At 33.5% G+C, this 27,717-nt stretch overlaps 1 protein-coding gene and 1 long non-coding RNA gene across 2 annotated transcripts in view; one reads left to right on the forward strand and one right to left on the reverse strand.

Annotated features, from left to right (window-relative positions):
- Positions 1-11,034: 11,034 nt before the first annotated feature.
- The window catches only part of LOC136026888 (uncharacterized), a 40,301-nt gene continuing 23,618 nt past the window's right edge, over positions 11,035-27,717 (reverse strand). The window contains exons 2-4 of the long non-coding RNA XR_010617435.1: positions 25,206-25,292; positions 18,081-18,123; positions 11,035-11,313 (exon numbers count right to left, since the gene is read on the reverse strand). This is a non-coding gene — a long non-coding RNA (uncharacterized LOC136026888). The remainder of the gene's footprint in view (positions 11,314-18,080; positions 18,124-25,205; positions 25,293-27,717) is intronic.
- LOC136026887 (growth/differentiation factor 6-A-like) lies at positions 16,793-27,319 on the forward strand. The gene is made up of 5 exons (XM_065703694.1): positions 16,793-16,941; positions 19,879-20,011; positions 21,730-21,839; positions 24,873-25,207; positions 26,203-27,319. The coding sequence occupies exons 1-5, from the start codon at positions 16,834-16,836 to the stop codon at positions 26,426-26,428; spliced, it is 912 nt and encodes a 303-aa protein (XP_065559766.1). The 5' UTR covers positions 16,793-16,833; the 3' UTR covers positions 26,429-27,319.

Below are 27,717 nucleotides of genomic sequence, written 5' to 3' on the forward strand. Positions count from 1 at the left end.
TAGAACTTTTAATTTTTAACGAACGTTTTTGTTAGTAAAAAATATACGTAACTTAAGAATTAACTTACGTAACAAACTTTTATATTCTTATATTTTTACTATGTATACGAGGGGGTTTGTCCCCTCGTTTATACCTCGCTCTTTACAATAAATCTTAAGTTTTGTCCCAATTCTTTAAGAATGACCCCTGAATCAGAAAGGCCGTAGAATAAATAGTTGAAATTACTAAAAATACTTAGCATAAAGAGCGAGGTATTTATATCCTCCTAAATACCTCGCTCTTTATGCTAAAGTATTTTTAGAACCCCTCATATGCGTAATAATCTCTGTTCGTCTTAAGTTTCAATGCTACCCCTTACTTTCAATTGAAAAAAGTTTTCATGTTTATTTTTTCATTGCTTTTTTATAGTAATGCTAGAAAATCCTGCGCCCTTTTCATTGAATTTTTCTTCCCCCATGACATATTCCTCCAAGGAAAGATCCTCCACTATAGCCCCCTCCCCTCAACCCCACCCCCCAAACCAAAAACATCCCCCTGAAAACGTCTGCACATTTCCCAATAACTATTACTGTATGTAAACACTGGTCAAAGTTTGTAACATACAGCCCCTCCCCCAGGGATTGTGGGGGAGTAAGTTATTCCCAAAGACATAGTTATTATGGTTTTCGATTATGCGGAACAAAATGGCTATCTCAAAATTTTGATCCGTTGACTTTGTGATAAAAATGAGCGTGGGAGGGGGCCAAGGTGCCCTCCAAATTTTTTTGGTCACTTAAAAAGGGCACTAGAACTTTTCATTTCTGTTAGAATGAGCCCTCTTGCGAAGTTCTAGGACCACTTGGTCGATACGATGACCCCTGGGGAAAAGAAAAGAAAAAAAAAACAAATAAACACACACCCGTGATTTGTCTTCTGGCAAAAATTACGAAATTCCACAAGCTTGAAATTTTTTCTATATGGTTCTCTGATACGCTGAATGCGATGGTGTAATTTTCGTTAAGATTCTTTGACTTTTAGGGGGTGTTTCCCCCTATTTTCCAAAATAAGCCAAATTTTCTCAGGCTCGTAACTTTTGATGACAAAGTTTAAATTTGATGAAACTTATATATTTAGAATCAGCATGAAAATCCAATCCTTGTGATGTATGTTTTAGCATCAAAATTCCGTTTTTTAGAATTTCGTTTACTATTGAGCCGGGTCGCTCCTTACTACAGTTCGTTACCACGAACTGCTTGATATTTTTAAGTATAAGGAGAAACATTTAATTGCCACAAGGTATTGAACACATTTAATGTTCATTTAGCATTTAATATACGGACACTAAATATAATATAGCATTTAATATAAGGACGCTAAAATTTTAATTCTAATTGAATAAATAAAATTGAATAAGTAAAATTTGAATAGCATGTTATGTATTTTCATTCCAATGTTGGAATAACTGAAAAAGAGAGTATTCGTAATATAATTCGCTTTCAGTGAAACGCCGATGACGCAGCAAGCTTTATTTAAGTTAGGAAAGGAGGCAGTACCTAAATTCTTATTTGTAGTGAAATTAAATTTGTCGTGAACAATCTTGGTAAGAAATAAGGTCAAACTAAATATTTGATATATAATGGTGGCAACTGCTGAAAAGCCAATCAGTTAAAAATTTGATTTTACTGGAATTTCATTTTTAATTTCAATAATGTACTGACTACGTAAGAAAATATTTTGTAATAAAGCGCCATTTTCAGTAAAGCACCAATGACGCATTGAGTTCCAGACTTTAACAGTTAGGGCATGGGCAGTACCCATGCTCTTCTTTGAATTGATTTTTGTTCGTTTCAATCTTGGTTCGCATATTTAATTAAAGCTTCGTTCGTTTTAATTTTTTGATTCATTCACGTTAATATATGTTGTATGTTTGTTTGCTATGATTGTTTTTTTAATTTCTGTTCGTTTTGGGTTTCGTTTGTGCTGCAATAGTAAATTATTTTTGTTCGTTTCAAGCTTGATTTGTATATTCAATTTTAGCTGGACTCGTTTTAAGATTTATTTATCCATTTATATTACCACAATAAAAGAATAAAAACGAAAGCAATACGAAACCAGAAGAATGGAACAACAAGAACAGTCCATGAAGGGATAAGAAAACCAGAAATGAAATTTTTGCAAAAAGAAAACCAAAAACAATTGACCTCCCTTCACCTCCCACACAAAAAAAGAAAACCAAATTTGTTTAAGCTACTCCAACCCCATCCAGGTAATAAAAAGTCCAGCCTAACGCAGGTTAGATTTTAATTAGTTTAACAAAATATTCCCTTCTTACTTTAAAACTAAAGAAAAAAAAACAAGTGTTTTAACTGCAGGTAACGAGTGAAATTAAAACTTAAAACGAACAGAAATTATTCCGTTTATGAAAGGGGTTGTCCCCTCGTCAACGCCTCACTCTTTACGCTAAAATTTGACTCTTTCTCCCAACGCTAGTCTTTAAAACAATAAAAAACTTTAGCGTAAAGAGCGAAGTGTTGAGGAGGGGATAACCCCTCCTTTAAGTTTTTAATGTCGCTCCTTACTTGCAGTTAAAAAACTTGTTTTGTTTTTATTTAATTTCTGAACGTTTTTGAATTAATGCATGTTTTGATTTGGCTCACTGCACATGAATAATTAAAACGAAATTTGCATATTTTTTTTTTTGATAAATGGCTTTCTCTTAGCTTTGATTGGACGATTTTGATAAAAAAAAAGGGTGGGGGAGGAGGCCTAGTTGTACTCCTATTTTTGGCTGGTTAGAAATGCAACTAGATTTTTTTTTTTTTACTAACGTTTTTATTAGTAATAAATATACGTAACTCACGAATTAACTTATGTAACGAAATTCTATATTTGTGTATTTTTGTTACGTATATGAGGGGTTTTTCCCCTCGTCCAAACCTCGGTCTTTGCGCTAAAGCTTCAACTTGGTCCCAATTCTATAAGAATGACCCCTGAATCTCAAACTCCGTAAAATAAATAGTTGAAATTACTAAAAATGATTTAGCGTAAAGAGTGAAGTATTGTGGAGGAGACGGACCCCCTTATATACGTAATAATTTTTTGTGCGTTTTAGGTTCTAGTGCTGCTCCTTACTTCCACCAGAAAAAAAAACGTTTTTTATTTATTTTCTCATTGTTTTTTTTTTTGATAATACTAGAAACTCCTGTGGCCTCTTTATGGAAATTTTTTTTCCTCACGATACATTCCTCCATAGAACGATCCTCGCACATAGCCCCCTCCCCTGACCCTCCTTTAACGTGAAAAAGTCGCCCTGAAATCGTCCGTACACGTCCCAATAACCATTACTATATGTAAACAATGGTAAAAGTTTGTAACTTGCAGCCCCTCCCCCAGGGACTCTGCGGGAGGGGGGGGGGGGGGTTTAGTCGTCCCCAAAGACATAATTATTAAGTTTTTGACTATGTTGAACAAAATGGCTATCTCAAAATTTTTGATCCAGTAACTTTGAAAAGAAATGAGCGTGGGAGGGGGCCTAGGTGCCCTCTAATTTTTTGGTCACTTAAAAGGGCACTAGAACTTTCAATTTCCGTTAAAATGAGCTCTCTTGTGACATTCTAGGACCATTGGGTTGATACGATCACCCCTGGAAAAAAACAACAAATAAATAAACATGCATCCGTGATCTGTCTTGTAGCACAAAACACAAAATTCCACATTTTTCTAGATAAGAGTTTGAAACTTCTACTTTAGGGTTCTCTGATACGCTGAATCTGATGGTGTGATTTTCGTTAAGATTCTATTACTTTTAGCGGGTGTTTTCTTCTATTTTCTAGAATAAGGCAAATTTTCTCAGGCTCGTAACTTATGATGGGTAAAACTGAACTTGATGAAACTTATATACTTAGAATCAGCGTAAAAATTCGATTATTTTGATGTAATCATTGGTATCAAAATTCTACAGTTCTAGAGTTCCTTATTACAGTTCGTTACCACGAACAGTTTGTTCATTAATTGTTAATAATCATTTATTTACAAGTTAATTTATTAATATCGTTTCTGTATTCATATTCTAATAATATTCACATTACATTATTATCTATTATAATAATACTATTGCATTATCATTACTTATAATATTATTTTATTTATACTAATATGTATACATCAATTATTTGCCGTACTATTTAGAGATTAAATAAAAAAAACAAGTTTTTTCAACTGAAAGTAAGGAGCAACATTAAAACTTAAAACGAACAGAAATTATTTCATATATGAAAGGAGTTGACCCCTCTTCGACGCCTCGCTCTTTCCGGAACTGTCCGGAAGGACTTTGATGGAAGAAAGGTTTACTTTACGTTGGACAAAATTTCATCAAAGGAGACTGCCACGTGGGGGAGGTTCGCCTCCTCAACATATGAAAGGTGTCTTAGTTTGAATATCAAGCTTTTTTAAAAGTGCTAACAGCCTTAGCGTAAAGAGTAAGGTAAAGAGGATCATAAAAGGAATAAATTTTCCAGAATTAATTTGCAAACTTGGTTTTTATTTTTCATGTACGGTGAGCCAAATTCAAACCTCCATTAAGTGAAAAACGATCATAAATTAAATAGAAAAAGAAAAGTTTTTTAAACTGAAAGTAAGGAGCAACATTAAACTTAAAACGAGCAGAAATATTTACGTATATGAAAAGTGTTTGTCCCCTCCTCAACGCCTCACTCTTTACCCTAAAGTTTTTACTGTTTTAAAAAGTAGATTAGTGACAAAAAGTCAAACTTCAGTGTTAAGAGCAAGGTTTTGATGAGGGAACAGCACTTTTCATATACGGAATAATTTTTGCTCGTTTTAAGTTTTAGTTCTGCGGATGAAGGAGGACAAATTAGTAAAGATTGTCCTTTTCGGCCAACACTCTAGGGCTAAACGAAAAGAACGTCGGCCACAATTGGGGCGGGTAGGGGTCGTAAAAAAAGATTTTGGGGAAATAGGAACTTCCTTGCAGGATGTAAAGAGGGAGGCTTTGAATAGATTAGGAGGAGTGTAGGTAGCTGTGTTGGCCTTTAGGTGGCTTGGTGCTGCTCTGAGTTGTTACTAGTAGTAGTAATAGAAGTGCTCTATGAAATGTGGAAGGATTTTAGGTGTGCTGTCAAACTGAAAAGTTGGGTACTAATTGGTCTAGACTCTGCATTGAATTCAGAAAATTAAGTTGAAACCATGACAAATTGCATGGATAACATCAGATCAATTTATTCTCTCTGTTTGTTTTTCTTCTGAAATCTAGTTCTTTTGTCACTTTTAGCAATAACAAAAAGGTAAAATTCGTACAGGACAGCTAAAAATTTTCTTATTTAGTTTAGCTTTGATAACTAAAAGGATTATTAGAGAAGCTGGTCTACACAGTAGCAACATCTGTTTGTCCGGGTTATTCAATTGTAAAATTAAACAATTTGTGTTCCTTTTCCAAGTAATTTACTGAGTTGGAAAAATTCAATTTTTTCAGGCAATGGAGTAATTTCTTTTGATAAAAAGCAACATCAATAGAAAATGATATAATTGTTGCATTTTTTTCTTAATAACAGAAAGATATGTGGGGCAGACAATACTGTTTGAACAGAAAGGCAATTAACATTTTATTTCTAGCTAAAATTAGAATAGGTTTTGGAACTTAAATATTTTTTGTACCTAGTTTAGCTTTAACAACTAACAAGAGTAAGAGCTCATATGGCACTTGTGATGAGGCCAGAAGAGCCAAGAGCTCATATGGTATGAGCTCTAACAACATTCTAAGAATCAATAGATTGATAAGGAAAGTCAGAGGCTTAATGCCGGTCGGGATTCTAAATAAGAGCTTTGAGTCACGATGTCCTTCTAAATATCAAATTTCATTAAAATCCGATCACCCACTCGTAACTTATGTATATGTCATTTTTTCTAATTTTTCCTCTCCCTTCAGCCCCCCAGACGTTCAAATCAGGGAAAACGACTTTGTAAAGTCCATTTGAGCAGCTCCCTGACACGCCTACCAATTTTCATCGTCCTAGCACATCCAGAAGCACCAAACTCGCCAAAGCACTGAACCCCACCCCATGACTCTCCCAAAGAGAGCGAAACCAGTACGGTCACTTCAATCACGTATCTACGACATATGCTTATCCTACCCACCAAAGTTCATCCCGATTCCTCCACTCTAAGCGTTTTCCAAGATTTCCAATTTTCCCCTCCAACTCCCCCAATGTCAATAGATCTGATCTGGATTTGAAATAAGAGCTCTAAGACATGAGTTCCTACTAAATATCGAATTTCATTAAGATCCGGACGCCGGTTTTTTAAATAAATTGTAAATTATATTGGTTAAAAATTTATCCTTTTTTTCTTTCTTTTTTTATGATGAGAGATGGCTGTTTAGAGGTTGCATAGTGTTTCGTCTGTTTTGTTTTTTTTTTCTTTCTTTGCGTATTTCTTTGATTTTGAATGAATAGTTATCATTTATTTTTTGTAGTTTTGCTGCTGAACAGGGACATTTTAGGTCCCTAAATTGAGCAGCATATTATTGATTGTAAGTGCAATTTTAGTAATTTTTCTTTGATGAAATAAACGCATGCCTACCTACCTACCTACGTACCGTTCTTACGTTAAAAATACCTCAATGTTCCAATTTTTCAAAATTAAAAACCCCCCAGCTCCACCAAAGAGAACGGATCCTTTCCAATTATGTCAATCACGTATCTGGAACTTGTGCTTATTCTTCCCATCGAGTTTCGTCCCGATCTTTCTACTCTAAGCGTTTTCCAAGATTTCTGTTTTTCCCCTTCCAAACCCCTATATCTCCCAGATCCAATTCGAGTCGGAAATGGAGCATCTGAGACATAAGATCCTTCTATATATCAAGTTTCATTAAGATCCTATCACCTATTCGTAAGATAAAGAAACCCCAATTTTTACGTTTTCCAAGAATTCTGGTTTCCCCCTCCAACTTCAACTTAAAATAAGAGCTCTAAGGCACAAGATCCTTCTAAATATCAAATTTCACTAAGATCTGATCACTCGTTGGTAAGGTGCAAATACCTCATTTTTTTTCTAATTTTTCTGAGTTCTTCCCCCCCCCCCAACTCCACCAAAGAGTCCAAATCGGACAAATCCAGTCCGGTTATGTCAGTCACGTATCTTGAACTTGTTTTTATTCTTCCCACCCAGTTTCATCCTGATCCCTTCGATTTAAGTATTTTCTAAGATTTCCGGCCCCCCAACAGCCCCCCCAATCACGTTGGATCCTGTTGGGATTTAAAATAAGACATCTGAGTTACTAGGTCCTTCTAAATATGAAGTTTCATGAAGATCCGATCACTCCTTCGTAAGTTTAAAATACGTCATTTTTCTAACTTTTTACAATTAACCCCTCCCCCACCAACTCCCCCAAATAGAGCAGATCCGTTCCGGTTATGTCAATCACGTATCTAGGACTTTTGCTTATTTTTCCCACCAAGTTTCATCTCGATCCCTCCAATCTAAGCGTTCCAAGATTTTAGGTCCCCCAAAATCCCCCCAATGTCACCAGATTCGGTTGGGATTTAAAATAAGAGCTTTGAGACACGATAATCTTCTAAATATCAATTTTCATTGAGATCTGAACACCTATTCGTAAGTTAAAAATACCTCATTTTTTCTAATTATTCAGAATTACCTCCCCCCCCCCCCCAACTACCCCAAAGAGAGCGGATCCGTTCCGGTTATGTCAATCACGTATCTATTTGTGCTTATTTTTCCGACCAAGTTTCGTCCCGATCCCTCCACTCTAAGCATTTTCCAAGATTTTAGGTTCCCCCCTCCAACTCCCCCTATGTCACCAGATCCAGTCGGGATTGAAAATAAAAGATCTGAGACACGATATCCTTCCAAACATCAAATTTCATTAAGATCTGATCATCCGTTTGTAAGCTAAAAATATCTCTTTTTTCTATTTTATCCGATTCAACCGTCCTCCCACTCCTCCCCCCAGATGGCCGAATCGGGTAATCAACTAATCTGGTCTGGTTCCTGATACGCCTGCCAAATTTCATCGTCCTAGCTTACCTGCAAGTGCCTAAAGTAGCAAAACCGGGACAGACCGACAGAACTTGCGATCGCTATATGTCACTTGGTAGATACCAAGTGCCATAAAAACGGCACTTGAGATGCTTCATCTTTCGTTCGTTTAATAGTAACTTATCGTCTACAAAGTAGCAGTTTTCGCTTGTCAAGGTAATTTAAATACCGGATTAAACAATTTTGGCTGCTTTTCCAAGCAATTTGCTCAGTTGAAAATATCAGCTGAATTTCACAGGGCCAAACTAAGTAATTTGTTTCTAACCAGTAGAAACAGCGATTTAAATTAACAGTTTTGTTTTGAACAAAAGCAAGATACATAGAAAAGACAATAGTGCATGGACATAAAGACAACTAAAATTGCTTTAAGATATACAGTAATGTAAGAACGTAATGATACAATTTCCCAAAAAAAAACTTGGGTATTCTTTTTTTCAATTTAAGGTAAAACTTAATTGATTGATGGTTGATATAATTGATTTAATTATTGAAATTAATCTAAATTTTATTCGCTTAAAACTTGACATAACAACGAGGGGTAAGACATAATTATCTGGCTTCCCTTTCTGACATACACTTAAAGACTTATGTGATTGGCTTGAAAAAAATGTCACAAAAATAAACCAATGGAGATAAGGCCTAGCAGATGTCAATACATTATACTCCCTAGTCAATTCTTTTTCATATGCAGCAAATCAGTCAAACACTCAAGGTTATCAGTTTTCACTGATAACCTTTTATATTATAATTATATTATAACATATTATAATATATTATAATATATATATATATATATATATATATATATATATATATATATATATATATATATATATATATATTATATATACATATATTATATATAATATATTATATATATATATATATATATATATATATATATATATATATATATATATATATATATATATATATATATATATATATATATTATATATATTATAGTACATTTATAACATATTATAATATTAAAATTATATATTATAGAAATAAGTTTCTGATTGTTGAATAGAAAATTTTTTGCTCTATATTTTGATACCCCGCAACAACAATGTCAAGCATAGCAATCTAGAATGCAAACCGGAAAAAGGTTTTATAATTATTTTGGGATTATAAAAAAAAAATTGTCGGCTTTAAGATTTGGTTACATCAAAATATTCACCAGATTTTTTTTTTATTTCTATTGATGTAAAACCGCCGAAATAACTAATTCAGGAGCGTCAGGCGAACTCCAAATGTTTAACATGGGAGGTATAGGAATATTCTTTTAGAGTACGTCCTGCTTTAAAGTATTTTTTTGCTACAAATTTACACTATAACAATTTTCTTTTTTCTTTTGTAGTACTGAATGAATACGGGTCACTGAAACCCTTTATTTGATTTTCAGGAAAACAACGTCATGAAAAACGGACGTTTAAAATTGGGTGATCGAGAACCTAGTATGAAAATTCTTCTTTCCTGCAGACCTTATAGGCTATTTGGATTCACAGTAAAATATAGTTCTGTAACCCTGTTTGATGGGATGTAAATATGTGTACATTTATCTTCAGCATCAAGTATGGATTATTTTTGCATTCTGAATGAACTTCTTCTCATGGCTGGATACTTCCTGTTAGTAATAAAACTAAAGAAGCTTCATACCCTGGTGAGCGGCTGTCTTGTCCAAGCAGGGAGTGTTACTTTATTACAGGAATATCTTAATCAATGAGAGCTGATTTTACAATGAGCAGGTGTGCTTACATGTGTTTAAGTTTCAATTATTAATCAGTTGCGTGCTGTGGCAGCTAAAAACAGGAGATGGCAACTACACTAAACTACTTTTAAATGTCATGATCTTGGATACATTGTATCATAGGGATTTACTACATTTTTTTGGCCGAAATAAGATCTGCAGAATTCCCTCTTGAAAAGTTATATTAAAGGTTTTCTCATTTTCTTACAATTTTTACACATTTCTGAGTTTTAAGCTCCCTCCACATCACCTTCACGGTTATATTTCATGAAACTTTCAAAATTATATTGATATCCCCTGAATGCATCAATTTCATGAAATCTCACCCTTCTTGGCTGAAAGTTAACTTTTGGTTATCGAGTTACTCAACAATAGTTTGACAACATTATCAGTTATATTAATAAGGTAAAATTATATTTTTTTATAGTATTATATATAATATTATAATATATATATATATATATATATATATATATATATATATATATATATATATATATATATAATATTATAATATATATATATATATATATATATATATATATATATATATATATATATATATATATATGAATATTCTCATTTTTTACGGTTGATTTAAATTTCTGAGCTTTAAGCTACCTCCACCTTCCCCTTCTTTGCTACAACAATTCATCCTGATAGGCTTAAAATTGAATTTTGAAGAACTAAGCTATCTAACTATAGCTTGATATTATTAGCCAATCGATCATATTAATTACAAACCATACCAATTCACCAGTTTTTACCTATCCACCTTTAAAACACAACATTCAATATTGTTTTTGGCATAACACATATGATTTTAAGCGGTAATTGCTCAAAATTTCCTTATCGAAAGTAGCACGTTGCAATTTGGTTGCCATATTACACACTAAAATTCGAAAAGATGTCAAATAATATTTACTTTTTTTTAAGAAACAAAGTTGATAATAGTCATATTACAGGGAAACAGAAAGATTTTAAACGAAATCTAAACGAAAGAACCAATTTTAAACGAAAGATGTCGTTAGCCCCTAACGAAATTTTAACCAATTTTAAGTTAGATTTTTAACGAAAGAACCAATCAGGTTTATAAAAGTGGGGTAGGCTACTTGGAGTAACACGGTTGTTTTAACAAAAATGTATTTTAAACGTAAAATCTTGAAACTAAATCTCCATTTCCTTTTTACCATGGAACTGAAGGAAAGTAATCTCTTTGTATCTCTTCTGGCATTCTTTACAAAAAGTTTGAAACCCATAATATATTGCACTTAAATAATGATGATCATAAATATATAAAATTCAAGACGCTAACAGTCTTTCACAGAATGTCTATCGCCTTTGCCTGGTCTCACACTCACAACTCCTCGGCTATAAGACGGCTAAAGTATTCAAAAAAAGGTCTGGAGCTGGATCTTATGACTTCATTCTTCTTAATTGGAACTTTTATCATTTGCATCAATTTTCACGAACACAAAATCAGTCGACTGTTGGTGATATCACTCACCTAAAATAGCAGCAGTTATTAATTATATTTATAAAGGTAAAGACAGGCACGGTTTATGAATAGATGCCTTGGTCAATACTTACCACCTGACAGATGTCTCGTTTTTGCTTCTTATGATACCGCCATGTCGTCGTCAAGACACATTTTTGTAAATATTATCAAAGTGAGTCAACTGTCTCTTGGGGACTGCCTTTGTCAATGCTTTATATTTCCTCTCCGGTGTAGTCCCATTTTCGTCAAAGTAATGGTCGCGGAGCAAAACCAGTGGTGTCAGTTCACAAAATTATGGGGGGGGGGCAGTATTCTTAAAATACAGGTAGAGAGGGGCATTTTTATTTTCTTCTATTTTTTTCAATCAGAACAGATATTTAACCAAAAACAGATATTTGCAAAATCAAAGGTGGAGGGAGATCTGCTACTCCTGCCAATTTAAAATTTAGCAAAAAAGAGACCTTGGAATAGTAAAACTGCATAACTTAAAAAATGACGAAGAACACCCAAAGAACGGAAGAAACCTCCATGAAAAACACAATGAAATTAAGCATATCGGAAAACCGAGCGTATCATTTGAGGTTTCAAGTAATTACCTAAAAATACAATGAAATAATATTTACCTCTAAAGGGATGGTAAAGGATGCGTGTTTATTTAGCTGTTGTGGTTAGTTTTTGTTTTGTTTAGTTCACGTCTTTTTGTAAGGGGTGACCACATTGAACTATCTGTCGTATAAAGTTGGGAGAGGGCATTCTTGAACAAAAACGAAATTGCTAGTGCTCTTCTTAAGCAACAAAATAGATTAAATGCATTAAAAGGAAATTTTGTACTATTTTGTGGCTAAAGACAAGAATTCTGGAGCAAAAAGGACAAACATCATATCGTATGAAAATGCTAAACTAACAATCAGCTGGAAACTATTAAAAAGCTATCTGAACATACCCCCTGTTTCAAAGACCATAGTATTGCACAGTGGCATATTCGTCCTAATATCAGTGACAATTAGCTTAAAGGGCATATCTAGAGTATGGTTTTAGGGGCACATGCCCCCACAGAAGTTGAATGTTGCACTAATTACAGTGCTGGAGGGGTGAAAAGTACCAACTTGCAAGCTGAAGTTTCGTTGCTTCCCCGTTAAAAATTTATTATTTGTTTTTTATCCACACCTGATTGCTCTCAAGGTTCATTTGTTTTAGTAAATCAAACAGCTGTAGCAAGGAGCGACCCTGCTCAAAAGTAACCAAAACTCTAAAAAAAATGGGATTTTTATACCAATAGCTAAATCAAAAGAATTGCATTTTAATGCTGATTTTAAATATATAAGTTTCATGAAGTTTAGTTTTACCCATCAAAAGTTACGAGCCTGAGAAAATTTGCCTTGTTCTAGAAAATAGGGGAAAACAACCTCTATAAGTCATAGAATCTTAACAAAAATCACACCACCAGATTCAACGTATCAGAAAACCCTTTTGTAGAAGTTTCAAGCTCCTATCTACAAAAATGTGCAATTTTGTATTTTTTGCCAGAAGGCAGATCACGGATGAGTGTTTACTTGTTTTTTTTTTGTTTTTTTTTTGTTTTTTTTTCAGGGGTGATCGTATCGACCCAATGGTCCTGTTGGGTAATTTTCGTGATCGTATCGACCAACATGGTAATCCATGTTGGGTAATTTTCTGCTGGGGGTGGTAAATTTTTGGAGGAAGGTAAATTTCCAGCTAGTGGATTATCTACGCGGAGAAGTTTCTATGGGGAGGGAATTTTCCAGGGGATAAACTTTTTAGAAGAAATTTTTCATGAGGGGGAGAACTCCTATACAAAATTCTTTTCATTTGTCTCACTTTCTCTTTACCGACTCAATTTTACATGTGGAGATGTTAGTGGTGATTGTCCAGGGTAAAATATCACCGGAATTGAATTGTCTTAGCGATCTTTCCTTGGAGGGAGAGCTAGATTCTACTGCATGTTTTAAAAGACAATCATAAATTAAATAACAAAACAAGTTTATTCAACTGAAAGTAAGAAGTAGCATTAAAACTTAAAAAGAACATAAATTATCACACACAGGAAGGGGTAGCCCCCTCCTCAATATCTCACCCTTTACGCTAAAGTTTGACTTTTTGTGCAAGTTCTTCAAGAACGATTCAAGAAAAACAAAGGTTGGATAACTAGAACAATAAGAAGCTGTTTTAAAAGTGCCATAAAATTAACAAGTAGCAAGAGGTCATGCCACATAAAAGTACACATTTCTACCATTTTGTCCCATGAAACAGTAATTTGGTGTGATGGGTGGCCGGCATTTACCTTTCCCCGCTAAAATATCCCCGGAAAACAGAAAGCATCCCCCCAATAATTACCCCCCAAGGAAAATACACTCCTGCGTAAAATACTCCCCCTCTAGAAAATAGCCTCTCCCAGATAATACCCCCAGGGATAAATAAGGCTTTCCGAATTTGAGAATTTTATTTGAGTTATGTTGTTTTTTTTTTTGTAGGAGGAAGGAATTTTGTTGCTTGTGTATTATATGACACTCACTCAAGCTTACGCTGTGTAAGAATCGAGATTAAACCAGTTTCTTCATTGGTTTCTTTCAGCTTAGCGTGAGACAAGACAAAGATAAGTGACAGAATAGATGGGAAATATATAATTTGGGCTATGTGTTTGCCCATAGGGGGGGGGGGTAAAGTATTTGGAAAGTTTAAAGTCAGAAAACAGTTCTTATTTCACAATATGCAGAATAACTTGACCTAACACACTTTGTATTCAGACTCGCTATACTTTACCCCCTCCTAATGTGCAAATATATAGCCAAAATGTGTTTCTGAAGTAACAAAGAAACCGGTTTGTTTTCGAGTTTTATAGATCGTAAACTTGAGTGAGTGGCTTGTAATACGCAAGTGTAGGAATTCTTCATGGAGAGAGAGCCGGATTTCCTGTTATTATTTAAAAACAATCAGAAATTAAGTCAAGAAAAAAATAATTTTTCAACTGAAAGTAAGGAGCAGCATCAAAACTTATAACAAACAGAAATTATTACGTTATGAAAATAGTTGGCCCTTCCACAAGACCTTGCTTTTTACACTGAAGTTTTGACTTTTTGTCCTAATTCATTAAGAACGATTTTTAAAACACATATGCCGTTTCATTAGAATAATAAGCTTTATTTTAAAATTCTATAATAAAAAACTAGCCTATAGAGCGAGGCCTTGAGGGAGGAGGCAACTCCTTTTATATACGTAATAATTTCTGTTCGTTTTAAGGCTCGATGTTTCTCCTTACTTTCAGTTGAAAAACTTGTTTTTTTTTATCTAATTATATACAGAAAGTGTTTGTTAATGGGAAACATACGGAACGAGTTTTTTGAAGAAAAGTAAAGAGCCTCATTAACCAAAAATGAGCAGAAATAAAGTCAAATAATCTTCAAAGTAAAATCTATGTAATTTAATAGAAAAAGAAAAGATATAAAAAAAAATTATGAAAAAGACTATGTCAATAAAAAATGAACAGAAATTGATTTTAAAATCTTTCCACAAAACAAGTTTGTCAAAGAATAGTAAAAAGCCTCTTTAAGCCAGAAACGAATAGAAAAAATTCAAAAAATTTTGAATGTAAAACTACCAACAAATTACCATCAATAAATTAAATGAACCCAAAACGAAGAGAAATTACAATAAATAACCGATTCAAACTCAAAACGAGCAGGATTCACATGAGTAGGGCCGACAACCCTCACGCCTCCTTAAAACCAGCACATAATTTGCACCTTACTAAAAACAAAATACATTTTAAATGTTTTCACTTTTTTGACTTTAATAAATAAAGAAGTATTAAGACTATAAGGAATAAATATCGGAATATGTATATTAAACTGACAATACACGGTTATTATTATTTTTTTTTTAGTAAAGTACAAATTATCTTTTGGTCTTGAGAAGATATAGGTGTTGTCAGCCCTCCTCCTTTTAATTTTTGCTTGTTGTGAGTTTGCCTAAGTTATCTATTGTAATTTCTGTTAGTTTTGGGTTTCATTTTTCTTATTAATAGTGATTTTTAGTAGTTTTATACTTGGAAGAAAAGAAAAACAAACTCGTAGAATTTGACAACGCTTTCGTCTGTAAAAACTTAAACAATAAGAATTTGATTAGAATAAATAAGAACAAATAAATTAGAATAAGAGAATAAATAAGAATAAGATTTGACAATAAGATTCCCAAAGCCAATCATCCTTTCAAAGGAAACCTAAGCCTTCTTAAACTTTTTGGAAAAATAAAGTATGTTTTTAGCTTAATTTTGACGATTGTTCACCTACATTTTTTTCTTCTTCTGTTTTTTTTTTTTTAATTTCTCGGCCGGTACTGCCAAAAAATGCAGAAGTTCATATGGAAATCTTTTCAACAAAAACGGATTTACAATTTTATTTCAAGCTTTTAAGTTACTTTTGGTGTGTAAATTCCTTCTTTTTTTCCCGTTCCGTAGCATTTTTCAACGAACCTAAAAAAAATCAATGAAAGCTCTCTAATTTGGAAATCTTATTTTCCAGGGGGGATTATTTTCCGTGAGGGTTATTTTCTGGGGAAGGGTTAAATTTTCTAGGGGATATTTTCCGCGGGGTACGTATTTTCTGCGAATTTTAAGTGTAAATTCAGTTTAGTCTAGAAATTATTTACTGGAATAAATGAAAATTATTTCAAACAAATAAATATTAATGAATAGTAAAGTAAACAGAAACTTGTGCGTAATTTTTATTTGGTCATTATATTTCTAACTATAAGTGTTTTATAATGCACCTCAACATAGACATGCTTTACCCCTCCACGCCTAGGGAATGGTCAGACCGATATAAAACTCATACCAAGCCATTCAGTGCCTGGAGAGATTTATATTCTACTTTGTTTCCCACTGCTTTACTGATGCTTTCTCGTAATATTTAATTCTTTTAATGAAAATTTCACATATGCTCACCAAAAGAACGCTTAAAAGGCCATTAACTTGCTATTTTTTCTCGGGTCGTCCTCTAAGCATATTTTATACTAATTAAAAATATTGTCTGAATACAACACCTTTCTTACAATGTATGACGTCGTTGTATTTATATGACCTCTTATTTGGTATTACAAAGGTCGCATAGTTAATCTATAATTAGTACAATTTGGAATTATATCAAACATATTTTTCTATTCAAGCTGTAGTCACATGGTGGCAACAATTTTTAGAACGGCTCAATTTTGTTTGATAAATTGGCATTCTATCTTTAATTATAGCCCCATATTTTTCTTTTCATATCAACATTCTTGCCGACAGTTTAAACTTCTTAGAGACAGTCCTGTCAAAAATAATTCAACGAGAAATTCCTTCATTTAAAGGATTAGTAAGCACAAGTATTTCTGTCTTAATTTCTCAACAGGAGAACTATTCCTGGAAGTCTTCAAGTCCATTGGTCAGTTCTCGACTGGCCACTCCTTTGACCTGGTATATATAGAAAAGGTATTAGTAAATTTTAATCATTTGTCTTACACTCTTCGGAAAATCAAATGTTAAGAATGCAAAAATCAATCCTTACTTTGTTCATGTTTTTATTGATTGAATTCAGTGAACTTAGAAGCATTAATGAATACACAGAAGAATCGATCCAAGAAAAGGTATTGCTTCAAGTTGACTTTAAGCTATTGCTCACTTAGAAATTCGATTTACCTCTCAATGAAATATCGATGGGTGATTGTAGGCGCACACTTTACAACTTGATGTCTAAAAAGAGTGTATAAACAAATTATGGTCACTGGCTGATCCAGGGGGTGGGGGCAACACTCCCCCTCCCTCCCCCCGCAAAAAAAAATTGCGCCCTCATTCCTTATTTTTTCGGTTTTTCACTCTTTAAAAAAGAAAATTGGTCAATTCGGTCGATCATTGGTGCCCTTGTCACATTGCCCTCCCCCCCCTAAGATTTTGCTCTAGATCCGCTCCTTATTATGGTCGACCTAAATCTGCACATTTGAATCCGGGTAAGACCTATTGGGATCTAATTTAATAATTCTGGGATATATAAATTTAATTTTAAGCATTATTGACCATAACCAGAACCAAAGGAGAAGTACCGAGACACGGTGGCGATTCAAATACGTCGTATTTAAGTGTGTGCATGTGTATGTTCACACACAGAGTAAATTTCCTTAAGATTCACCATGTGAGTAGTCGGCAGGAGTGTTTTTCAAACTTTTGACGTATATACATCCCCTTTTACAATCTTCACAAAGATGAGCACCTCTCTTGACAAATAGATATATTTCAATTACAAATAACATTTATTTATTATTAATTTGTTTGGGCATACACAAAATAATGCGAAAAGAGATACGAAATTATTCATGGAAACATATAAACAAAGCTACATTAAGTCTCATATTTACTTGAAACAACTAGAAAGATATCATTGTTTATGCTGAGATCATAAATCATAGTAATTTGATTTGCTTGTTGTTAATTACGGTTCCGCATCCAATAGCCTGTTTCTTGCTAGGTGAGGGTGTATATTAAAAAAAAAAAAAAAAACAGGGCATCGCGTATCCTACCAAACTGCCTCCACGCCGAAATTTGGAAAACACTGTATTAAGGCATTCTCAATAAAAAAAAAAAAAAAAAAAAAAAAAAAAAAAAAAGAAAAAAAAAAAAAAAAAAAAAAAAAACATATCGGCACAAAACTTAATTTCTGGGTTTCTGGTTAACTTTCCATAAAAAAAAAACCTTTTCATACCCCCTGAAAAATAGAGTCGTGTATACTTACTTGTACATATGTAGGCTGCATGTTTGGTTTGTAATTAATCTCCCTAAAAAAAAGAAAAAAAGATGAAATAAAATCCAAATAATCTAAAATTAGTTTATATTTCAAGCCATGTTTGGCTTGTAGTTGATCTTACTTAAAAGAAAAAATGAGAGAAAAAACAGTAAATCGGGCATAACATATCAATAACTTAAAATCCAGTGCATATTTCTACAGTGACTAAACGTCCCCAAAAACATCCCAAAATCTGCTTATGGTTCCCAAGAAAAATGTTCCAAAAATCAGAGTCTAACACAATAAGAAACCAATTAGGAATGCTAAAATAATTAGAATTTAGCATTAGAAATAAAAGGCTTTGGTGCTGAAGAATTTAATTTTACAACCTCTCGTTTCAAAAGGTGATTCCGAAGCATAGTGCTTATTCAGTCAATTTATAGAAAATGAATTACTATATGCTCCTCAGTTTTCCTAATTTTCTTTATCTTATTTTTTTTCTTTTTATAATTATGAATCTAACAATCGATAAGTACTTTTAGTTTGTTTTTATTACCTAATTGAGTGTCAATTTTCCATTTTATTAAACTTCCATTTCATTAAGTCGGCTAATTTCCATTTTCATTGTTTTGGCTAAAAATTTATATTTGATCAAGTCGGCTAGGATGAAATATTTTTGGCCTTGGCTTAGGTAGAAAATTAGTAGTTCAAGAAAAACGTGTATAAGCTAACAAAAAATTCATCATTTGGTTAAATCTTTGGATTTTTTTTTTTTTTTCGCTGAACTAGTAAAGAACAAATCACAGGTTACAGGGTAACCTAGCAACTAAAATAATACATTATGCATAAGAAAAGCAGCTTTTCAAAAGATACGTGTGTTAGGCTATAGCATAATCTTTTCAAAAGATTTGTGTTACAGCTTGCATCATTAGTGGCGACTAAAAAAAAACTAACAAAATATACATTTCTGATTCAAGGAGGTATCTAGGCCCTCATCATCTTTTTGTTAAGCCTCTGGGTTTCTTTTTTTAGCATAACTAATAAAGACCTAGTAACTAAAATATTACATCATACCTTAGAAAAGCAGCTTTTCAAAAGGTACGTGTCTTATATCATACCCTTTTCAAAAGATTTGTGTATTATAGCTCGCCTCATTAGCTGCAAGGAAAAAAAATGAGACATCATGCATACCATTTGGAAAAGTGGCTTTTCTTTGCTCAAGATGGGGGACTGTAATTTTCTAAAATCAGATTTCCTGCTATGGTGATTCTGATGGTGTAGTTTACATTTTGGTCTGATCCTTTTTGTGGTGATACGGGCTATGATATGGAAATCACACAAAATGCATTTTCGCAATAAACTTTCATCATTGAGATCAATTGAAATAATAGTTATTATTCTTAAATCGGCTTGAAATTGCGATTCTTCCTCACTTGATTGTCTTGTTTTCAGATCGTGTCTTTAAATCTTTGGTTACTATGGGCTAGGGCTCGTTCTTTTCAAGACTCCATATAAGACTGCCACCGTAAAAAGGAGTATCCTTATTGAAATTTTCTAAATTATAAAGACACACCTAGGGATCAGTGAAGCAGACATTTTATTCCTCCAAATAAAGCAGTAGAGGCAAACGAGCAAGCTACAGCTTATGTTGAAGCTGCCAATATCTCAAGCCCTTATAGTGTCACCGATTTCCGCATTGTAGTGCCACCGTATTCTGTATTCCGGTATTCCGTATTCTAGACCACGCCTGTAGTCGGAAATGAATATTCCTATTGAAATTGTTTAAAAGTTTAACAATGTATTTCAGGTTGATGGAAGAAGACGTCCAGATCCTCCGCATTTTATGGTGGAGCTCTACGAGCAAGCAGCAAATGGTGGTGACGATACCACCCTCTCAACCCCTTATAATGCCTCTTTAATCCGCAGTATTCAAGGCAAAGGTAATTAAGCATATTTATGTCCAAGCCAGGGGAGTTGCTACAGTGTTTTATTGGGGGGTAAGAGGGGTCTACATCTGGAGAGTCAAAGGACAAGGGCATAAAATAATTTTTCTTCAAATTATTAGGGGTAAATGCCCCTTGCTCCTCCACCCCCCAAAAAAAACGACAAAACTGGTCGAAGCCTTGGTACCGTCACGCTGAATGATTGAAAAATTAAGACTTACGACTGAACCAGGTTTCTTTTGATGTTACATTAGAACTTGTATGCCAAAAGCGGAAAAATAAAATCAAAAAATTTGGTAAATCCAAGTCTTATATTGTCATTAATATTTATCCAAGTATTGTTCGCTATTACTTCGTCTTTATTTTTTACATATTCCTTAAAAAGATGACAAAAAATAATATCTAATGATTCCATCTTCTCTCATTTCAAAAATTCGTTCTTTAAATTCTCACTTTGGCTGGTCAATCAAAGAATGTTCCCGGAAAGATACACTTGAATCAACTCGCCAAACTCAGCCCTAAATACCCTCTGTAGTTGTGCCTCTGCAGTTTTCGCGTTTATTTTCATTTGGGACTATAATATGGCTCAGATACTACTCTGCTATTGGTACTTAGTCAAATTCAAAGCATATACCGGTTCTATAAAAAGAAAGATTAAAATTACATACATACCATCAAATTCCTAGAAGTAATATCCAAAAGAAATTTAATTGAGATAAGATTTGCTATGGTATATCATCAAATTATGCTATTTAAATTTTATCTTCATAAAATTATGAAATCGAATTTTTTTTTGTGAAATATATTAGCTGAAACCTGTCGGTCGCCAAAAATAAACTATAACTGGCACTTTTTGCTCTTAATTATATTTAACGAAAACATCAAGTTTTTCAATTGAAAACAAGGAGCAACATTGACACTTCAAGTGAACACTACTTATTCCGTATATGAGGGGGACTGCCCCATTCTTAATCCTTCTCAAAAGCTTTTAGTGATTTAAACAAAGGTTGTTTTTTTTCAATTCAACGGCCGTTGTTTTTCAGCAGTCACTAATAAAGAATTGGGACACAAAGCTAAAAAATTTTTTACAAAAAATAGGAAAATACTAACCCAGAAATGTTTTTTTTACAAAGTGTCAAAACCAACTCTTGGCCACGGTTCAAAGTCTTTTTTACTTAAAAAAATTATCTTTAAAAAAAATTTATCCCAGATAAATGATTCCTCTTTTCATTTTTAACAGCCATTGTCTCGATAGAATCATCCCTGAAATAAAATACGCAGTATAAACTCAAGGAAATTTCTAAGGAACTCATGCTTCAATATTCAGAGGAATAAAACTTAGGTTTTGAGAGTTCGGGATATTGTGAATCTTTGAAAGCGTAATCTTTTCTGCGCCCTTTTCATTTTTGAAAGTTGGTCAATTTTTCTATGCTAACAGATCTGATTGGTAGATTTGTACTCGAAAACCCAACGCAATTAGGATCAGTCCAGGGGTTGCCCACGCTCCACTACCTAATACCTAGACCGGATAGCATCTTGTCCGTCATCTACTGCCAGACGATTAGATATTTTAATATTGCTGCTCGCTTATAGATGAAATAAAAGCTTTTTTTAAACTTTATTAGGATTATGAACAATTTGGTACACTGACAAAACAACTGATCTTAATGACATTTGACATTACTTTTAATTATTATTATTTTTCACTTTTTTAGGTTATTCTACTGGAAAAGTTAGTTTTGACTTGAGTTCACTGAAAGATGAGGTCCTCCTTGGTGCAGAACTTTACATTCAAAATGAAGGCAACCATAGGAACCAAGACCAGGTACTATATTGAGATTACCATAAATTCCAGGAAATGTGAATGCACTGAGTCAGCTGAATGGCACTAACACGAAATTTATATTTTCCTACCTAGTATTATCATTCAAAAAAGATGTTTGACCCCCTTATAAGACTCAATTTTCAAAATTAATTTGCATACTTCCAAATTTGGACTTAGGCCGACAACACTGCATAGGGTATGAATCGATTGTACAACCAGCCTCCATGTTAACACTAGATCAGAATCCAAAGTCTGGGCAGAAGAACAGGGAAACCGCTTTTTTTAAGTCAATTACGAAGTTTATATTTCATTCATAACTTCATATAGGTCAGTTACAGCCCCCCTTCACTGCAAAAGGGTCAAGCTAACTGTCTGGGGCTGCACGGAAAGCTGGTCGTCCTTGTCTGGGTTGGGAGAATGTCATAAATAAAGATTTAAAGGAAATGGGAGCTTCCTGGGAGGGTTTAAAGAGGGAAGCCTTGAATAGATTAGGTTGGAGGAGGAGCGTGCGTAGCTGTGTTGCCCTCAGACGGCTTGGTGCTGCAGTGAGCTATTAGTAGTAGTAGTAGTAGTAGTAGTATTTCCTGAACTCTGAAACACTTTTCTCATTGTAATGATTTTTTTTAGATAAATGCAACATCAAGCTAAAAGTCATAAATTAAAGTATTGGAGATAGTTTAGGTTATCAACCATCATCTACAATGAGTTTATTCTATCTACATGGTTTTAGTCTTCCTTTTTAATATATAAAAGAAAAGTACATTTGTTTCACTGTTCAGGACTTCCTTTTTATGAGCTACTGAGCACATACAGAACTCCAACTATTTGTCCAATTGTTCGGTAAAAGATGAGCAGCTTTTCTACAATAATATTTGAATTGTCCTCACTATAATAGTCCTGTATCAAAATCTGTTGTAAAGTGAAATTTCATAACTGTAGACTAATTCATTTTTTTTGTATTGTTATTTTCCATGGCCCTTTGCAAAGCCGGAGTGGTCTAGAACTTGGGAGAGGGATAATTCAATCGGAAATAAAAGTTACAATGCTCTTTTTAAAGGTTAAAAATTATTAAAGGGTACCGCCTCATCTCCTATGCCCCTTTTTGTCTCCAGCCACCCCTGTGTCAACTGATTGAAACTGATTGAAACTGATTGAATGATTCAAAATTATGCCTCCTAATGCCTCCTATGGTCCTAAATATAAACACAAAAACATAAATAAAATTACAAACAAATATTAGTATATAATTTGGACATGTCACTTTTTCTTAAGCCAGAAGTTGCAGTCATCGTCTTTCAAGGGTTTCAAATCTGTATTTCTACCATATACATGAACATATTATTTTTTTATTAATGTAAGGAATTTATTTCTTATAATCTAGTGAAGCATTTGAATCTTAAGTTGTGTTTGAAATCATTCAACGATTGTTGAAAGTTAAATGTTATAAAAATGTTTTAATGCTAAGATTCTGACCGAAAGCTCACAGAATAGTCCAGCATCAGAGTCAAATCATTAACGTCGACTCAGTATTTTAATGATACTTTGCCTCCAAAGCACTAGCCCATTATCTTAAAGACAGAACGAGAAATCATATGCCCCGATGATGAAAGACTCTGATTTCAGAATACCTGTGGCATTTAGGACAGGACCCTTCAAAATCGATCTCTGATGTTTATTCATCAGGATTGAGTTAGGCACAGTCTTGCAACCAAGGGTTAAATTTGATTGTTTCATTATACACCCCCACCCCCTCAACATAAAGAGTCATATAGCTATTGAAAAAGGGTAACTTCTTTACGAATGATAAACCTCAAAAAAGGTAGGCTAGTTGGCTGACTGAGGCTGAGGGTGGCACTTTTGAGCACAAAAATAGTAAGAAAAAGAAGGAAAAAAGAAATATATTTGTGCGTTATCCTTGTGAGTATTCGCTTATTTTCATTATATAATTAAAGTTGTATTTCAAAATAAGACATTTGTTTTATTTCTATTTCTGATTTGTTTTATGTCTTTTACTCATTCTATTCCTTTTTTTAACCTTTTTTCTTTTGTCTGCGTCTATTTCTTGGTCTGTTTTTTGGTTGATAAAAATTTTAGCAGTTAAAAATCAGTAATGAGACACAAAAGATATTCAGTTTTTAATTCTCGTCTATTATTCAATTTTAGAAAAAAATTCTTAACTTATTCAGATAGAAATAGGTACATTAAAGCTAAAAAAACGGAAATTATTCTATTGTGTGGGGAAGCTGGGCCCCTCATCTTGGATCTTGTAATAAAACCTCTACAAAATCTTTCTGCCACTTGGTTTTATAGCCCGTACAAGTGACAAAAAAAATACAAATTCGAAAATGTTCACAATTAGGTTTTAGGGTATCCTTTGGTGTCGAGAACGTGGCGGTAATATTTACATCTAAAGCAAGCTATCTGTATGGGTGTTTTACCCTTTTCCTTACATCATAAGTATTTGCTTCTACTAATAGATTTTGATGCTTACCGTTATGATAAATGTATATGAACCGTTGTACATAAATGTATATGAACCGTTGTACGTTGATAAATGTATATGAACCGTTGTATATAAATGTACCGTTATGATATGATAACCTACGAGTAATTACTGTAAAATATAAGGTTATAAAGAAAAGGAAGACTAGAAACTTGCAACAGGGTTTATTCAATCGGAAACTGAAAACTTCAGGGCTCTTTCAATGGCTAAAATTAATCAGAGGATAACCACCCAATCCCCGTCCCCTGTTTGTTTCGAGTCACCCCCATGTTCACCCATGATATCACATAAAATTCTTAGGTATCTATTTCATTTCATAATACCTATATACTCGAATTATGTATTTGGAATCAGCGTCAAATACATTTTTTTATTTACGTTGTGTTTCCAAACTTCTGTTATTTAGAAAATGGGCAACTATTGGCAACAGTGACTCTTTACTTACAGTGTTTTTCAAAGAACAGTTTAAGAAAAACTATTTTATAATATGCATTTAATTAATTAATTGAACTAATTTAATTCTGTTACAGATATTTATAAAAGCAGAGACACCAACTGGCTGGAGAAAAGTCAACTGCACACCTATTGCATCTATTGGAGGATGGAGAGTTCTTGACGTCAAAGAATTAATAAATATGATAAACGGAAAGCTCGTTATCAAAGGTTATAAGCCGAACATACGAAGTCAGTCGTATTTGGTGACTTATTCGGCACATCAGAAGAAAATGAAAAATGTTGAAAAAAGACCAAAAAGAAGTATTTATTCATCCAGTAATGGATGTAAGAAAATTGATATGAAAGTTGCATTCGAAAAAATAGGATGGGATTCTTGGATAATCTTTCCGAAAGAATATAATGCTTACAGGTAATCCATTTTGATCTTCAAGTTTTTTTCTGTCTTCTTTTAATCTTGACGATACCGTCTGAGCAGGCAACTACCTTTTTGGTACCTGAAATAGAATGTAATTAGAGAGAGCTATAGTGTGAGAGAAAGAGATTTAAATAGGAAGAGAAAGAGAGATAGAGACAGAGACAGAGATAGAGCAAAAGAGAAAGAGTGAAATAACATGGAAGAGGGATATATATATATACATATAAATATATATATATATATATATATATATATATATATATATATATATATATATATATATATATATATATATATATATATATATATATATATATATATATATACATATATATATATATATATATATATAGAAAGACAGAGAAAGAGAAAGAGAGAGTTGAAAGGAAAGAGAAAAAGTCAGAAAAAGAAAGTGGAGGAGAGAAAGGAGGGGGAGAGAGAGACAGGGGATGAAAAGAGAAAGAACAATGAATGGAAAGAGGGAGATGGAGAGAGAGACAGAAAGAAAGAGCGAGAAGGAGAGAGAGAGAGAGAGAGAGAGAGAGAGAGAGAGAGAGAGAGAGAGAGAGAGAGAGAGAGAGAGAGAGAGAGAGAGAGAGAGAGAGAGAGAGAGAGAGAGAGAGAGAGAGAGAGAGAGAGAGAGACAGAGAGATTCCTTGTTTGAGAATGTCGGTTTGATCTTTCCTAATTGGGCTGTGTTGACTACAGAGCCAGCTATGTTTTCAAACAGAAAAAATTAACACTGATGATAGAACATTCCTAGCGTTAGTTTTAATTTTTTTGAAAGATTTTGCTTAAGCAGCTCTTCGTCTTTTTTCTTTTCAAAACTTAATGTCGTACCTTGATTGTACGTTGTGGGCAGCCTGAAATATTTAGATAACCTTCAACAATATCCCAAGAATATCTTTAGAAAACTCTGTTGGCAATCGAAGATAAGAGACTCAAATGAGCCTTAGTACAAAGTTTTCTTCACGTGAAATTTTTTTTAGGTGTGCAGGGGCATGTGAATTTCCAATTGCCGAGGAGTTTCATCCGACTAACCATGCAACAATCCAAAGTGTGCTAACTCAGCTTTCTGACACAGATAAGATGCCAGCTCCATGTTGTAGTCCGTTTAAGCTGTTGCCGCTCACAGTGTTGTTTTACGACAGTAATGACAACGTTGTCTTAAAGCAGTATGATGATATGATAGTTGAAGAGTGCGGTTGTCAATAAAGATAAAGTTTCAATCGGTGTAATAATACTGGACCTCTAGTGGAAAAAAAACTTGGATGAATTCAGCTGAAGTTGTCCATCTATCCGATTCTACAAATTTTTATCGCAGCCACTGTATTGCTCCATATATGATTTTTTTTTCTCCTCTATATTTAGATTCAGGCTTTAATTTTTCTAAGGTAGGGTACTTATTTCGGGAGGGAGGGTGTTAGTGTGCACAAAATTTCAAAAGGAAATCTGGGTTTTGAGTTGCACATTTTGCCAAAAGTAAAAATAAAAGTCACTGTTCTTTATATTTTTGTCTTCCTTGGAGGGAGGGGGTGATGAATTCTAAATATATACTCCCCCCAGGTGTATCTACGTAAACCACTTACTGAGTTATGCTCAACATATGCGTCGAAAAACTTGATAGGAAACTAGGTATCCAAAATTAAAACAGTGATATGGCGTCAGTTGAAAAAATTGTTGTTTGAGTAGGTATCTATATAGTGCTTTGACTGAGTCAATAAGTCTAAGTAAATAAATATACTTACAAATTGACAGGAATAGATGCTTGAGATTTATTGATCAATTTTAATTTCATTTCTAATCACTATGGGCTATGAGAATAAGCAGCTTCATTTAACGTTCAATAAGTCATAGATTTTAGCTTATTTCCTTTCACTTTCTGCTTTTTTCTTAGATTTTTTATTGGTCAATTTACATTTAAAAAGTGAGAATTTTTCAGTCACTAGTGTAACTACATCTTTTACAATTATATATAAATTCTCTAATATGTTTATAGTGATTTTTAAGGGCTAAAGGGCTTTTATTGAAGTAGCGATATTTGTAGATATCATATCCTTTTTAACCCGAAGTGATTTTCTGTAATAAACATTCCATTTTTCAGAAGTCTTTTTGAAACTATTTATTGCTTCATAGATAGGTCACATCATTCGTGGATAGTATAGAGTTCAAAGAAGCCCTGCCAAAAAGTAAAGATGTTCTTATAGTTAGTATTTGTCTTATATATTTTGTGCTTGGATCAGAATGGCACCCTTTCGAGACATATATCTCCACCAACTTGGAAAAGTAATTCGGCTGTGATTTTACACAAGACAGCAATCAAGCCAAACATATCCAAATCATCTTGGCCACAGTAGAGGTAATATACAGTAGCGAAAAGTCCTATACTCGCCATTGGAAATTTTTGACACACATATAGAACGACACAAGCTTCATGACCCCGCCTTCGCACACGCACAATGACAATTTTTTCCGGTGGAAAACCAAGTAGCAATTGAAACAGG

Source organism: Artemia franciscana, chromosome 5 (genome assembly GCF_032884065.1).
Source record: "Artemia franciscana chromosome 5, ASM3288406v1, whole genome shotgun sequence".
Taxonomy (NCBI): Eukaryota; Metazoa; Arthropoda; class Branchiopoda; order Anostraca; family Artemiidae; genus Artemia; species Artemia franciscana.